Source organism: Zalophus californianus, chromosome 1, assembly GCF_009762305.2.
Source record: "Zalophus californianus isolate mZalCal1 chromosome 1, mZalCal1.pri.v2, whole genome shotgun sequence".
NCBI classification, from domain to species: domain Eukaryota; kingdom Metazoa; phylum Chordata; class Mammalia; order Carnivora; family Otariidae; genus Zalophus; species Zalophus californianus.
In genome coordinates this window covers 57,789,179-57,804,607 of record NC_045595.1, presented here as the reverse complement: position 1 = coordinate 57,804,607, position 15,429 = coordinate 57,789,179, and the positions used below count along the sequence as shown (strand labels likewise).

Below are 15,429 nucleotides of genomic sequence, written 5' to 3'. Positions count from 1 at the left end.
TCAGCCTTAAAAACCAATAAACACTAACACGGTTTACAACACGGATGGACCTTGAAAACATTATGCTCCGTGAAAGAAGCCAGGCACAAAAGAGCACAGGTCGTGTGGAGCCGTTTATATGAACTGTCCAGAGAAGGCGAACGCATAGAGAAAGTAGATGAATGGCTGCCAGCGGCTGTGGGGAGAAAAGAGGGGGAAAACAGTTGGGGGGTGAGGCGTGGCAGCAGGATAACTGTTGATGGGTATAGGATTTCTTTCTGGGGTGACGAAAATATTCTAAAACGGACAGTGGTGATGGTTGCACAACTTTGTGACTATACTAAAAACCACTGAATTGTACACTTTAGTTGGGTGAATTATACTGTATGTGAATTCTATCTCCATAAAGCTGTTTTCTTCAAATGTACCATCTTCTGCCACAGGAATACACCGAATGGAGACTACACTGTTTAAGTCTTGCTCTTTGCTGCAACAGAGTGAGTTGTGGAGAGAAACTCCCACAAAGACTCCTTAACCCCAGGGAGCTATTTCCCACAGGAAAAGAAGACCCCTTAAGTTTGGGGAGCTGGGATCAAGGCCAGTCTCTCCTTTAATGGCTGAGGGTCCTGGCACAGAAGGGACTTCTGAGGGTGGCAAGGGAGGGTGGAGCCCATGCAGCTGCACCACCCCTGGCGCCCAGGGGCATTCTCTCTTCTCAGGAGGAGCCTGAGGCCTGAAGGTGCTCCTGCAAGAATGGCTACCCTGCCCTGTGCACAAGGAGACATGACCTAGAGGAAGAGGGGGCAGTTGGCACTTTCACAGCCACTCCCTGACAGAGGCGGCAGTGACCTGCACCAGCTCAGCCCCCCCTCCACACCCCACACTGACCAGAAACAGTGCGGGAGAACAGGGGTGGCAGGAGCTTTAGAGCCAGCCGACCCCCAGGCTTGTGGCCCACTCACATCACCTCCCGTGGGAGTCTGGAAATGAGGTCACCTGCCCACAGAATCGTCAGGTGCAGGAGATTACATGGGGTGACCTACTTAGAGTACTGTGGACAGTTTCGGGCACAGAGGAAGCCCTCAGTTACAGGGAGCTCCCTCCCTCCTCTTGCCTTTCGAGCTCTGGAGGTCAGATATGGGTCTGAAGGGCAAGGAAGCTCGACAGCTCCCTCCAGGAGTAAAGTCTATGGGGAAGCAAGTCATATGTTGCCGAAACTGTACCAATATTCCAGAAATTTCAACACTTCACATCTAAACCAAATCTTGTTGGGAGCATGAGCTTTGAAGTCCAACACCCTAGATTCAAACCCCAGCCTTACTTCTGAGCTGTATGACCTTGGCCAAATCCCCCATCGTGGTGGAGCCTCAGTATCCTCATGTGAACAGTGAGAACACCAGTCCCTTCCCCAATAAGTTGAGGTGTGACCAGCAGTGTGCACAGAAGGAACTCCTCAATACATGTTGGCTATTATTTTTATTGTTGCTAATTTCACATTATTCTCACCACTACAACAAAAGCCCTACCAGCTACCAGCGCTTCGCACCAAAACCTTCATCTAGAGCATACAACCCAATTCTGGTTGCTTCAGCAGAGCTGCAGAAAGCATCACACGCTGAGCATCTTCCTCCCACTGCGGTCTGGCAGCAGTGGGCAGCCACAGCCTCTAGCAGCCCTTGATGAAATCCGTCTGGGGGCGCTGGGGCCAAGTTTCCCAGGTTTCAGGCTGACCAGAGCTCCTTCCCCACTGGGCATGCTCTGAGTTCAGAACCATCTTCCTGTGTACTTTTTTCCCGGGTGGGATGGGTCTGAGAGAAGGTACTCTGAGGCCTAAGAGTCTGCTCCTGTCAGACGCTGCCAGGCTCCACTGGCATCTGCTGGGTTGGGTTATCTGTTGTGAAGGAGAGGAGCCTGTTGGCAGAGCCCCCCAGCAGGGGGCGCCATCAGTCCAGGCTGAGCCTTTCACCAACTTTCAGACTGAAGCCAGGTCTGACCAAAGCAAGCAGAAGTCCAGCAAAACTACAGGGTGTGGGCGGCAGGGATGCCAGGCTCACCAGGCACCAGGTCACATACTGGTTTCCAGAGGCTGCCCAGGTAGCCAGCTCCTCTCACCAACGACTGGCCTGGCCCTGGAATAAGCTGCCTTCTCCCCAAGAATGCAGAAAACACCTGTGATGGTGATCTTGTCAAGACACCAATACAAGGAGGGATTCAAAGAATGACTACAAGCTGCTGCCACATGAACTTGAATCATGTAAGCAAATCCTAATTCTGAAACAGAACGATCACCTGAGAGGGGAGCTGCCCCAGAGCCAGCAGCATAGCCTTGGAACAATCTCAATGGAGACAAAACTGTCAAGAGCCAGCTAAAGTCCTGCATGTGACCCACCATCATTCAGAGGCAAGTCTAGGTGAATCAGCAATTTGGGTTCCTAACTTGGTCTGGCTCCAGCTCTGTACTGAGATATTCATGGGCCTTAGGGTCTCTTTCCAGATTCCTACCACCCCTGCTGCCAGGAGCACGCAGCCTCCAGGGCTCTGTTCTCCCACACTTCTCCCTGGCAGGCTTGAAAAGGGCTCTTCACCACCCTGCTTTGTGCCCCAGCATTCAAACCGGAGCACAGAAAACCAAAGAGCAAGAAAACTACCAAGTACATGGCCCTTGAGAGCTGGGAAGACAGTGTGTTCTCTGGGGCTCATCTGCTCATTTGCAGAGTACTCAGGAGAAAAAGAAACTCGAGAAAGACCCCCCCACCCAGCCCTGGGCCCATCCTGGCAGGGTGAGCATCATGTGGGCATGTGCCTTCCAGGTCTCAACATCCACCCTTCCCAAAGGCAGACCTCAGGGGGGTAGGGGTAGGGGCAGGCACCAGTGTGGCTCCAAGAAGGTAGAGAGATACAGAGAAAATACTGGTTTTGTTACTGGTTTCATTATTAGAAAGATCTGGGTCCTCATCATATCTTTATCTTTACAACCAGGATTTATTCTGCTGTTGTTTCTTCATCTAAAACACAAAGCCAAGAATACTTACCACCCACAGCTAGTATGAGGATAGAAATTAACATATGTAAGGTCACCCAAGGCCAGCCTGACTGACCTTACCTTTGCCCTCTCCAACAGAATGACCAAATCACACCACACTGTAACCCCAGAGACCATGTGGGAGGCCCTCATATTCAGTAACAGGATGGCTGTTGCCCTGGATGGCCATGATGGAATGAGGCTGATGCATGAACTACCTGTGAAGACAAGCCACTTTGGCAGGTTTCTCTCAAAATGAACATGATCTCCCTTCATCTCTATCCTGACTCACAACATTATGGGTTGAAAGTGATCCCAGAGGAAAACATGAGCCCAGATGGACTCACCCTACCTGATGACACAGTTGCCTCGGTTGGATGCAAAGATGACGATGGGGGCGATAGAAGATTCCAAGGCCCGGTGCAGGTAGGTGAAGCACTCGATGTCCAGCATGTGGACTTCATCAACAAAGAGCACACCTGGAACCAGCTCAGCAATGCCCTGATCAATGTACTTATTCACCACCTTGTTAATCTCCCCTCGAAGTTTGTCTAGGAGACAGTAAGAAGAGACAGGCACGGTTAGGTGGGGAAGCAGTCACCTCCTCTCCTCTTCTCCCATCCCCATTTGATCCAAAGCCAAGTGTGGGGCCCACTTTTACTATCTGACCCCAGGCAGGTTACGTTCCCACTTCGGTGTCATGATCTGAAAACAGGGATAATCACCACGGAGAAGTCACAGAACTGGCAGCTTCCCCTGCCGACATGTTAAGTCTGTAATGGCTTTTACAGTTTTGCATGTCTTCACAGGGGCATGCACCCCCCAGTCACGCTCTCCACTTTGCTTTATTACTCACACCCACCCACCTAGTGCCCTGCCACATCCCAGAGAACAGAAGTTGGGGAGTCCTGCTTGAAGTGAGTTTTCATATGCAAATTTTCCTGTTCTGCACTCATCAAATGACCCTTTCTTTTGGCCCTGTATGACAAAGCTTGGGTTAATTAACTTTCAATCAAGTGCCTAGATGAAGGAATACAGTGCATGCAAAAGGCTCTCTGGAAGGAAACCTGTGAGGAAGGCAGGTTCTGAGGAAAGGTCCAACCTCAGAGCTCTAGAGGGATGGGTCTCTCAAGAGTTACATGAGACCACCTAAGGTGACCGTTCTTGTTCTCCAAACCAGCTCCTGCACTATCATGAGGAGGGAGCTGCTCACAAATACAGAACACAAAGATCTGATGCTGCATCTTCCACCAAAGCCAGGAGGCAGGGATGGTCAAAAGAGGAGGTCATGGTCAAAACCGTGAAAACACAGAAACTGATCTTGGCGACTCTACTAGAAAAGTCTCAGATCATTCTGCTGGCTAACACAAAACAGGTAACAGGCTTTAATGTTTAACATTTTAAAGTGACAGGTGCTTAGAAAAAAGAGGGATGTGCCAGTTGGGAAGAGAAGCAGGGGAAACTGAAGGTCCACAAGGGAGAAACAACATTCCTGCCAAGCCATGGGAAGTGCCCAGGAAGCTGAGCTGGGCAGGCTGGGAGCTGCCTTGCCGCTGCAGAGCAAAAAGAGCCAGGACCGAGGCGGTGGAGCTTGCTGTGCTCAGGAGTGCTCTGGCAGGAGCTGTCCTGCACAGCTGGACTGATACCGTCCACATTTCCGGGACCTCGAAGGGACCAGATTGTGATGGCCTCCATCTTCAAAGATGAGTGCAAGGATATTGAATGCATTCAAGAGAGTGCGCTAGCACTCCGGGCCAGACAGCACACAGTACGCTAGGATGAAGTCAGGCTCTGAATGACGAGGAAGAACCTGTCCCAAAGTAGTTCCTCAGGTCCGAGGATTCACTCAAAGAGCCTCACACAGTACATCAGAGTCCAGAGCCCTACGGTTCTGGTTCTTGCTCTCAGGCCTTGCTGTTTCTCTTACCTGTGATTTCTGTCTTCTTTGGCTTCATTAACTGGCCCATCATAGACAGGATGTCTTGACCCCCCCTGCAAAACAGAAGACTCACAGAGTCAGTTCCGCTTTCTAAGGCAGCTGCAAAGGTCTCCACCACCACCATCACACTGCTTCCCATTGTCAACTGGACACGGGGTTTTAGGTGTGGAGACCCCAGACACCCTCAATGGAAAGCATGAGGAGCTTCTTCTTCTTCTTTTTTTTTTCAAGATTTTATTTATTTATTTGACAGAGACACAGCGAGAGAGGGAACACAAGCAAGGGGAGTGGGAAAGGGAGAAGCAGGCTTCCCGCTGAGCAGGGAGCCCGATGCGGGGCTTGATCCCAGGACCCTGGGATCATGACCTGAGCCGAAGGCAGACGCTTAATGACTGAGCCACCCAGGTGCCCCATGTGAGGCACTTCTACTAAACACAGAGGAATTTTTAAGAGGTCCCCCTTGGCCTTCATGGGATGTACCAGCTCTGTGCGGCCTGCCCCAATCTCCTTCTCCAGCCATATCCTTTTCCGATCCCACATTCCCTGATCAGCCACACAGGACCAACCCTTCTCCAAACACCCGTGCTCTTGTACGATTCAATGCTTTTGCATATTCTAGTCCACCTACCTGGAAACACAGTCTCTTTTCCAGGAAGCTCCAGTTACCCATCAAAGTTCGGGTCAAATGCCCTCATGGGGCATCCGACGCCTACCCTCTGCCGATGCTCTGGTTCCCTTGGGGATGGATGGACTGTTGAGGTAAGTATAAGGATGTACTTATCTGCGTTCCCACATCTCCTCTCTAGACTTGACTGCACAGTCACTTCCAGCGAGTCCTGCCCTGGGGCTGCTTGGTCTGGGGAGCCGACCCTGCAGGACGGCTGGCTGCTAACAGACTCACCAACAGGCTCACCGCCAGCCCCTCCCAGGGCAGTCATCTGCCTAGCATTTCGTGATCCCATTCTGCCAGGCCCTGGGACAGAGGTGGAGGTGCTTACTAAATGTTCAGCTATAAAATGTAGCGAATGTTCCCTGAGAACCTACAACATCTGATCCCGCAGGGTAGGAACTATTATGCCCTCTTCACAAAGGAGGAAACTCAAAACCAGAGCACCCTAAATCACAGAAAACCCACGGACACCAAGTGACTAATGGGTAGAACTCATTAGTGTCAGAGTGACACAATCCCTGACTTCCAAGTCTTGGCCAAACACTCTAACCAAGGTGAAGGCTCCCGGGAGGCTGGTTTGGGGACAGCTGTTCCACATACAGATGGACCTCTTGGTCCAAAACGATTCTTCAGCAGGACACCTGGGTGGCTCAGTCGTTAAGCATCTGCCTTTGGCTCAGGTCATGATCCCTGGCTCCTGGGATCGAGCCCTGCATCGGGCTCCCTGCTCAGTGAGGTGCCTGCTTCTCCCTCTGCCTGCTGCTCCCCCTGCTTGTGTGCTTGATCTCTCTCTCTCTCTCTCTCTCTCATTCTCGCTTGCAAATAAATAAATAATAAAATCTTAAAAACAAAACAAAACAAAACACAAACGATTCTTCAGCAATCTCTTGGCCAAGCCTCTAAGGGGCAAAACACCCAAGGATCAAATTTCAGGTTAGAAAGCCTATTCCCTGCTAATGAAAAGGCAGACTCGTAGGATGAAGAGGAAATCAAACTGAAAGGCTACCAGCAGGGTGAGTTGGGGTTTTAAAATCGCACATTTTGCAGAGATGTCATAGAGTCATACTGTACTCCCCCACATTTTACTAGTCAAGGCCTAAGCATCCATTTGTCAGCATGAGGAGCCAACACAACTCCTGCTCCAAGCTAAAACACCGAAGATTTCACTAAGCAGAGGGAAAGACACAGCTTGGTCAGGCTTTCGGGAATCCTGCAAAGGGCTCAAAGAACACTCCTGCCCTCCACCATTAACACCCAGAGAATCCCAGGCATGAGCCTGCTTGCTGGAGGGAAGCCACGAAAGAAGCTGGCTAGCTCAGGGCCAGAGGCCTGGCTGGGGTAAGAAACAATACACATGAAATCATCTGTGACTAGAGCATTTGAATTGGAACAAAGGAGTCCCTCGTAGCTCATGTCGATGTTAATTGCTGAACATTACAGATAGAAAAGGACCGTCTGCCCTAAGAAACGGCAGCAAGACACTGACAATTCATTCCCAGAGCTTCCATGCACACACAAAAGGGCTCGGGTGCCAGGTCATGCCCACATCAAGGCAGTACCTGGGGCCGTGCGTTGGCCACATCCAGGTCGTGCAAGGTCACATCCTGGATGATTTCTTTCTTCTTGTGCACATCCCCCTTTGGCAAGGGGACATACTCTTCAGCTTCAAGGTCAAATTCTGTGGCATAGGTATCACACCTGCCCTGCCTCTGCAGAAAGAAAGAAACCTGAGTGCCCGGTGAGTGTTCACTGCCAAGTCCCCAAATGGCACAGTGCTAAGTGAGATAAAAGTCTCAGTTCCCAACTGTGGGCCTGACAGCCTACCTGACAAACTCGAAATATGCCCCACGCCCCCGCTGCCAAGAGAGGGAAGCTATCTGCTCATCACTGGGCTCCAAAAACCCAGTTGAAAAACACCTGATACTTTCTCTGAATCTTTTCCCCCCTCTCTTTCTTTTAACTGTATGCAATTCCTGATAAAGGGCAAATCCAGTAGATTAACTGGAGACGGAGGGAGCCGTTCAGACTCTTTTGTAGGTGGGTGATTTATCGTATGATATGAAGTATTATGCTCATCCATTAAACAGTGAGGAACACTGTACAGGACACTGAAAATCAGATATAAAAAGAATGCCAACTAATGCAGCATTCCTTTCCACATGCATATATCTTGGGAAGAAAATACCAAAGAGATAAAAGGAAGATTAAACGCACTGCACACTTCAATTTGAAAATGACTACAGTTGTTCTGCTTTCTCACCTGGTACTCCCCCTCTAAACAGGCTTTAGTATTTTTCTAACAGACTGTCTGTTTTAATCATGAGAAGGTTAAAGAATGAAGATAAAGGGAAAGCAAACTTTATTCAACATAAAGGGGCAACTGCTGACCTTCCCTCAGCATCCCACCAGACGCCAGCCCCTCCCCGCACCCCATACTCCTGAAGAAAGCACTCCCCCTTGTCACCTAGGCCTCCTCCTGCAAACCAGGCATAGTGTTACCTTCACGGCCCCGCTGTTGGCTTCAATGTAGATCACATCTCCAGCCTCTACTCGCTCTTTCTGCAAACTTTCAAAAATGCTGGGGTCCAGCTTTAAAGAACAAACAAACAAACCCAAAAACATTTGATTCAGGGAACTGTAATACATATAGTATCTATTTCCGATATGCTGTAAGGTACCTTTCCACAAGGGACTCGAGGTAGCTAATGACTGTATGGAGAAAGTGCATCTGTGCGGGGGCGGGGGTATGTGTGTGCGTCTGTGGATGTGTGTGTGTGGATGTATGAAACAACTGGCTCTGGGGATATGTGTCCTAGAGACAGCAGGAGAATGAGTGTGCCCAAGCGGAACACAAGGAAAGACCTATTATCCTCCTTCCTCCTACTCCTGAGGTTGCAGATTGGCAAATATAATTTTGATTACTTTTAGGTGAGGCCCACGCTGTCCGTGGGACCACAGGTCCTAAGACACCCTTTTGAGATTGCTCTCCCTGCTTCAATTCTCAGATGGGGGTAGAACTTCCTGCATGTGAAGCACCCACTGGAACCTGCTTGCTCTTTGTGGCTGGCACTTGGTGGTCCTATGATTTTGGACAAGGCTCTCTGAACCTCAGGTTCTTCATCTATACAATAGCACCCAGGTATAAATATCCAGAGGGAAACACAAACCAAGCCTTTTTGATTCAAATCTGTGTCTGCTCCCTGGGGCCTGCCTGCTTATACCTCCAGGAAAGGAGAGGAGCCTATTTTTGACCACTGCTTTTCTCCTCATTGTCCAAATTCAGGCTACCCTTAATGTTCAACATTCTAGGACAGCATCTTTTGTCAGGAGCCAGAATTTAAACATAAGTTCCCATTAAACTTCAAGGAGAGCTGTTTTTCTCAAACTTTGTATTTTATAATGTGAAAAAACTTGGGCTTTATCTCAAACAAAATTAAAGAGTAAAACTCAGGACTCAGTGAAAGAAGCCAGACACAAAAGAACACATGCTGTATGATTCCATTTACATGAAATGTTCAGGAAAGACAAATATATACAAATAGAAAGTGCATTAGTGGTTGCCAGGGGGTGTGGGTGGGAATAGGCGCTATTGTCAACGGGCAGGAGGTTTCTTTGGGGGTGATGAAAATGTTCTAAAATTGGATGGTGGTGCTACCTATACCATTCTGTGAATAGATTAAAATTCCTTGAGTTGTACGCTTAAAATGGGTGAATTTTATTTAAAATTAAATCTCAATAAAGCTGTTAGAGACCGTAACCACAGGAACAAACCCGGGGCTCTGTGTCACTGGCGGGGTGGGGCCTGGCAGCTTCCTAAAGCGTGAGAACAATGCTTGGTAAGCCCCTGACGCAGGGCCTGGCACGAGGGAGGTACATGATAATGATGGCAAGTACGATAATTCTCCTCCTTCACAATTCAATACCTACAAGTATCTGAACTCCGTTTGTCCAAATACCTTATACATATGCTCAAATTAGCTACTCATTTGGGAAGAAAAAAATTTCATTTTCTCCCTTAGGTTATTTTCTTGAAGAAACTGTGCAAAGCAGCCTGGTGGAGAGCTGAAATCTAAACTGCGTGCCTTATTTCAGCTCTCCTACACTGGGGAGTATTCCCTTTTTTTTTTTTTTTTTTTCCTCAAGCATTTTAATATTGGTTAATTTCCCAAATGAATTGACTGAAGATGTAATTACTGGAAAAGCAGCAGATCCTACCAAGAAATCTAATTAATACAGTAAGGGAGAGATGAGGGGGAGGTTTAAAAGAGATATTTGCAGAGGCAAGCTCCTGAGATAGAAACCCTGTTAGGAAAAAGAAAAATGACCCTCTGAAGAAGTGACATTTTTATGATCTCCATAAAGCAGTGACCAAGAAACCACCTTACAGAATCAAAGAACCATAAAATCACGGAGGAGAGTGAAGATGGAGAAATTATATGATTAATCTCCCAGAGTTCAAAGATGGGCAAACAGAGGCCCAGAGGTCACACAGGAAGTTGGAGGATGGACAGCATAACGGCTGGGACTCAGAGAGTCCGCTCTGCCACTTAACCAGCTGTGCAAGCCTAGGATAACTGCTTAACCTCCTGATGAAGTCTCAGTTCCTTCTTCTGTAACATGAGGGAAATTACACACATGGCACACATACATGTAGAAAGCTATAAATGACAAAAGATGAAATATTTGTTGAAGCACTTAGCCTGGGCCTGGCACATCCAGTAAATAAGATCTATGGTGCTATTATAATTATTATGATATTATTTATTATAAATAATAAGGCAAAGCCTACAATCCCAATTGCCACGTTTCTCTAACTGAAGGCTCTCATAATAACATCAACAGCTACCATGTCTTAGGTAACTAGGAGCTACCCCCAAAACTACAACTTTTATATTCTTAAGCCACACACTGCTCTCAGCAGCAGAGCCCGGTCTCCCTTTCGGACTTCGCCAGACTCCAAACCACACTCTTCCCCTGGGCGCCCCTGCTACCCACATTGCCAAGGCTGGCAGGACAAGTGTCTGACGAGGGCGATGGAAGGCCTCCCACACTGCCACCACTATGACTTCTCCACAAAGCCCTAGCCTGAGCAGAGTCAACCACTGAAGCCACTATAGCTTTCTAGGCTCTGACACATAAAAGGAACTACATTAAGGATTCTGTGTTTGGCCCCTTGGGATGTCCATCTGTCATCTGTTATACAACTCTTACCAGATTACTCAATGCTGCTTCTTTCTGTGGGCATGAACACTGATATCTGAAACATTAATCCGTAGGTTCAGAGACAGGCCCAGAGCCTTTGACACATGGTCATAATACGGGATACAGCATGGCAAAAGGTAGGCACGACTAACCACACAGCTCACGTTTTAAGGTACAGTTTCCTAGGAGTCAATGAGAAAAGTTAGAGCTATCTTTATTGGGTCTTCTTGTGTACTCGCCCTATTCTAGGTATTGCTTAATACACATAATATCCCCAAATGGCCCTGTGACATATTATCACCTGCAGTATACGGAGAAAAGTGGGACAAAGAGAGGTTACATCACTTGCCCAAGGCCACACAGTGCTGACAGATTCTGAGGCAAGACAAGAGAGTCCACACAGAAGTACTCACTTTCAACTGTTTGGTTCCTTTGGCCGTTTTAAGTCCTATGATCACATGGCTAATGGTTTTGCCGTACCCTCCCATGGGGTTCTCTGTCTCACATGGAGTCAGCTCTGTGACTTCGCCTTCATAAACCTCCTTGGTCTCCTTTATCCGTAGCCCTGGAAGAGATGGCAGGTGAGCCCTGGTGAGAAGCAGAATTCTCTCTCACATATTCATAATCTCTCTCTCTTACTCCTTAGTAGCCTTTTTAGCCACAAAACTTCCATGTCACCAAGACTGACAAGTCAACCTTACTAATGCACATTCAAGGGTATCACTCTGGGTAGAAAAGTACTACAAACATAAATGTAACCTGGAGGAGCTATTCAGAATTCAGAAAAACAATTTTATTTCAACTTTTCAAAGGGACTTTCTAGGTTTGAATCTGGAACTAAATAGACAAGCTATCATTCTCAAAATTGCTTCTCACATTTGCTACACCTCCAAGGGGATGAAATTTAGCTTTAGCCTCTAACCCAGTCTCTGAACCCAAACCATTCTGCTCCACTAGATATGCCCTCATTTCCTGCATTTTTGACTCTTGAAAAGAATTTTAAAACCAATGGAGTAACTCCCCACATCCCTTGTGACACTATCAGGTCTAAGCGAGATATAATTAGAGGTCCATGCCAACAGCGAGTGATACTTGACCTGCCAGGTATCCTGGGCCTCTGGCTGACCCTCACTGCACACCCAAAGAAGAAAGACCCAGTGGTCATTCAGTATTTGCAATGGGTTGTTTTACAAGTTTTCCAAGGCCACAATTTCCAAAGCAACTCCCCAATGATAAAGCACAATTTTCAGATTAGAATATTATCAGTGAAGGCAAATGTCTCTCCTTGTTCTAAACATCAACCACATTAGCTGTTCAATAAATGTTTATTATCAAACTAAGAACTGTTGGCAAATTAATTTTTAGAACATGATCTCAGTGCCTTTTTATGAAATGTTTTTGCTGCCTAAAGTACTTCACTCCTTTTTGGCTTCGCCAACTCCCCAGTTCAAATACTTACTCCTAGAAAGCTTGCCTCACACACCTTCTTCCTTACCCTCCAGATGACTCCCATGGCAACCCGTGCCTCCCACCTGGGGGATCATACATGGGATTGTTGGGACTCGGGAAACCTGACTCCCCCCTCTGCTAGACTGTCAACAGCCACACACATAAGTGGATGAATGGAGGAAGTTACTCGAGGGTATGCGGGCTGTCATCAGGCAGACCATCCAGTACCCAAGAAATATGTCTACGGATACTTCCGCACATTCTCTGTAATGACCGAGATCTCTAAGGAGGTTGCCACATGATGCAACAGCCCAGGTCCACCATAACACCCCCAAACCTAAAACCCTAAAACCCCAACCCTGGATCACACCTTTCTGCCTTCAAAGTCAATACAGGCATGTCCCTGCTCACTGGTGCAGGGGAACAGGGAATAGTGACTGGAGGGGGCACCACAAGGAGCTTCTGGAATGGTTGTTTTTTTTTTAGGAGCTTCTGGAGTTCTCATGTGTCTCTTGATCTTGGTGCTGGTTACATGAGTGTATTGACTTTATGAAAACTCATTGAGCTAAATACCTATGACTGTGTTTTTTCTTCTGTGTATATATATGTGTGAGTGTATATATATATATATACATATATATATACACACATATACATACCCACACATATACATATATTATGCTTTAATAACATGTTAAAATAACAAAAAGAAAATTGGGTTTGTCTAACAAAGCAATGATAATTACTAGTAAGTAAAGGTTTTCTTACAACGGGAAAACAAATGCGTACCACTGAACACCGCTTCTCTGAAAACACATGCGCTCAAACACAAGCTCTCCCCAGTTCCCAAAGTCTGGGTCAAGGGACACAAATCCTTTTCTCCAAAACCACAGATGTATCACAGGTAAGTTAACAGCCAATAAATCTGTTTTCCAAGGATTCTACATCAACAAGAAAACCATTTTCAGTCACTGTACCTGCCATCAACCCAGAGGAAAGGAAGGACACATCCTCGGGTCAAACTAGTTGAAGATGCATCCAGGAGTCCCTACATTTAGGGAAAGCTGCAGGCCGCACCAGGAAGAACACACTATAAACCTCTAACTGTGGCGGCCTCTTCACCCACATAAGTGGCCTTCCCACACAGTCTACAGAAGGCATGCATGTCACTGCCTCATTTGATCCTGCACTGGAATCCTGAGGACGAGGGGAGGGGCCGGCACATCCCAACCTAGCCCTGTGAAACAGCCAGAGTGAGCACTCCTTATGTCCTTTTACAGATTTTACAGAGGGGAGGTCAGCTCCAAGAGGGGAGCCAAGGGTCCTTTCGTCCTTCATGGTAGACCCCAGACTAGCATCCAAGTCTTCTGGCTCTGACACCAGCTTCTTCCCGCCACACCACGCCACGCCACACCACGGGGTGCCAGCTGGCTGACAGCCTTTCCCACAACACTTGGCGCTGTCCTTTCCCCTTCGGGTAACATGTGCCCACTGACCTCAGCAGTCCCTTTCTGCCAGCCCTTGGGTGTGAGCCTAGTCTCCATCTAATTTAAGTTTTGCCCAAAGGGAAAAACAGAAATGTAAGGGAAACCCATAGGTTAAAAAGATGTAAGACACATATCAACCAAGCTATCATGCAGACCCTTATTTGTATCCTGATTCAAATAATAATTCAAAAACTTTTCAAGAAAGGAAAAACACACTATAACATGAGACAACTAGAAATTTGAACACTAACTAGGTATTTGATGACATCAAGGAATATATTGTTCGTTTTTTTCTAGGCATGACAGTGGTATAGTGGGGTTTTCTTTTAAGTCCTTATTTTACAGAGATACATACTGAAATATTTATGGATGAAAAAGTAGGTCTGCAATTAACTTCAAAGGATCTGGGAGGGGAATGATGGGGGCTATAGATCAATCAAGATTAACTATGAGTTGAAGCCTGGTGATGGGACCATGGGGGAAGGTCATCACTTGACTCCTTTTTGTACATTTGAAACTTTCCAAACTAAGAGTTAGAAAAAAAAAAAAAAGCAATGAAATATTGTTCTACCACCTCTAGGATCACTACAATTAAAAGCTGACCATATCGGGTGCCTGGGTGGCTCAGTTGGTTAAGCGACTGCCTTCGGCTCAGGTCATGATCCTGGAGTCCTAGGATCGAGTCCCACATCAGGCTCCCTGCTCAGCAGGGAGTCTGCTTCTACCTCTGACCCTCTTCCCTCTCGTGCTATCTCTCATTCTCTCTCTCTCAAATAAATAAAATCTTAAAAAAAAAAAAAAGCTGACCATATCAAGAGTTGGTGAGGATGCAGAACAGCGGGAAAGTTTGCACTGCAAATAGGGGTGTAAATTGGTACAAATACTTTAGAAACAGCATGGTATAATCTCCTAAAGTTGAACACATGAATACCCTATATTCTGTAATTCAGCTTCTAGGTATACACCTACTAGGTATGGGCGTGCTACATGAAAAAATACCGATGACTCTCACAAACATAACTTTGTGGAAAAGAAGCCAAACACAGAAGAATATATACTTCTACACTGCCTGATTGCATATGTGAGGTTCAGAAACAGGCATAACTACTATAATGTTAGAAGCAAGACAGTCATTAATTTGGAGAAGGAAGAAAGGATGGAGATTGGGGGTGGACACAAAGGGTACTTTGGGGATTGGCAATACTCTCTTTCTTGAGTGGGTGCTGACTGCATGGGCTTTCAGTTTATGATAATTCACTGAGCTATACGCTTATGTTCCATCTACTTTTTTGTTATGTGCACACAAAATGACCAAGTCACTTTAAAAAGAAAAATTTAAGTAAATAATACTAGTGAGACCTGGCAAAGGAGGAACACTGATGGCTTACATTCAGGAAACAATATTCTGGGGCACCTGGGTGGCTTAATCGTTAAGCGTCTGCCTTCGGCTCAGGTCATGATCCCAGGGTCCTGGGATTGAGCCCCACATTGGGCTCCCTGCTCAGCGGGAAGCCTGTTTCTCCCTCTCCCACTCCCCCTGCCTGTGTTCCCTCTCTCGCTGTCTCTCTCTCTCTCTCTGTCAAAAAAATAAAATCTTAAAAAAAAAAAAAAAAGGAAACAATATTCTAAACCTCAGCTGGAGTGTACATCATGGTTCTCTCACCCTTTAGTATCAAGATAG

At 46.9% G+C, this 15,429-nt stretch overlaps 1 protein-coding gene across 2 annotated transcripts in view; it reads right to left on the bottom strand.

The window, feature by feature from the left end:
- The window catches only part of RUVBL1 (RuvB like AAA ATPase 1), a 41,097-nt gene that overhangs the window by 9,934 nt on the left and 15,734 nt on the right, over positions 1-15,429 (bottom strand). The window contains exons 4-8 of one of the 2 annotated variants that reach the window (XM_027587246.2): positions 11,226-11,377; positions 8,110-8,199; positions 7,170-7,319; positions 4,929-4,992; positions 3,354-3,552 (exon numbers count right to left, since the gene is read on the bottom strand). In XM_027587246.2, the coding sequence (XP_027443047.1) occupies positions 3,354-3,552; positions 4,929-4,992; positions 7,170-7,319; positions 8,110-8,199; positions 11,226-11,377 (655 nt within the window). The remainder of the gene's footprint in view (positions 1-3,353; positions 3,553-4,928; positions 4,993-7,169; positions 7,320-8,109; positions 8,200-11,225; positions 11,378-15,429) is intronic. The other variant, XM_027587247.1, reaches the window with a different exon arrangement.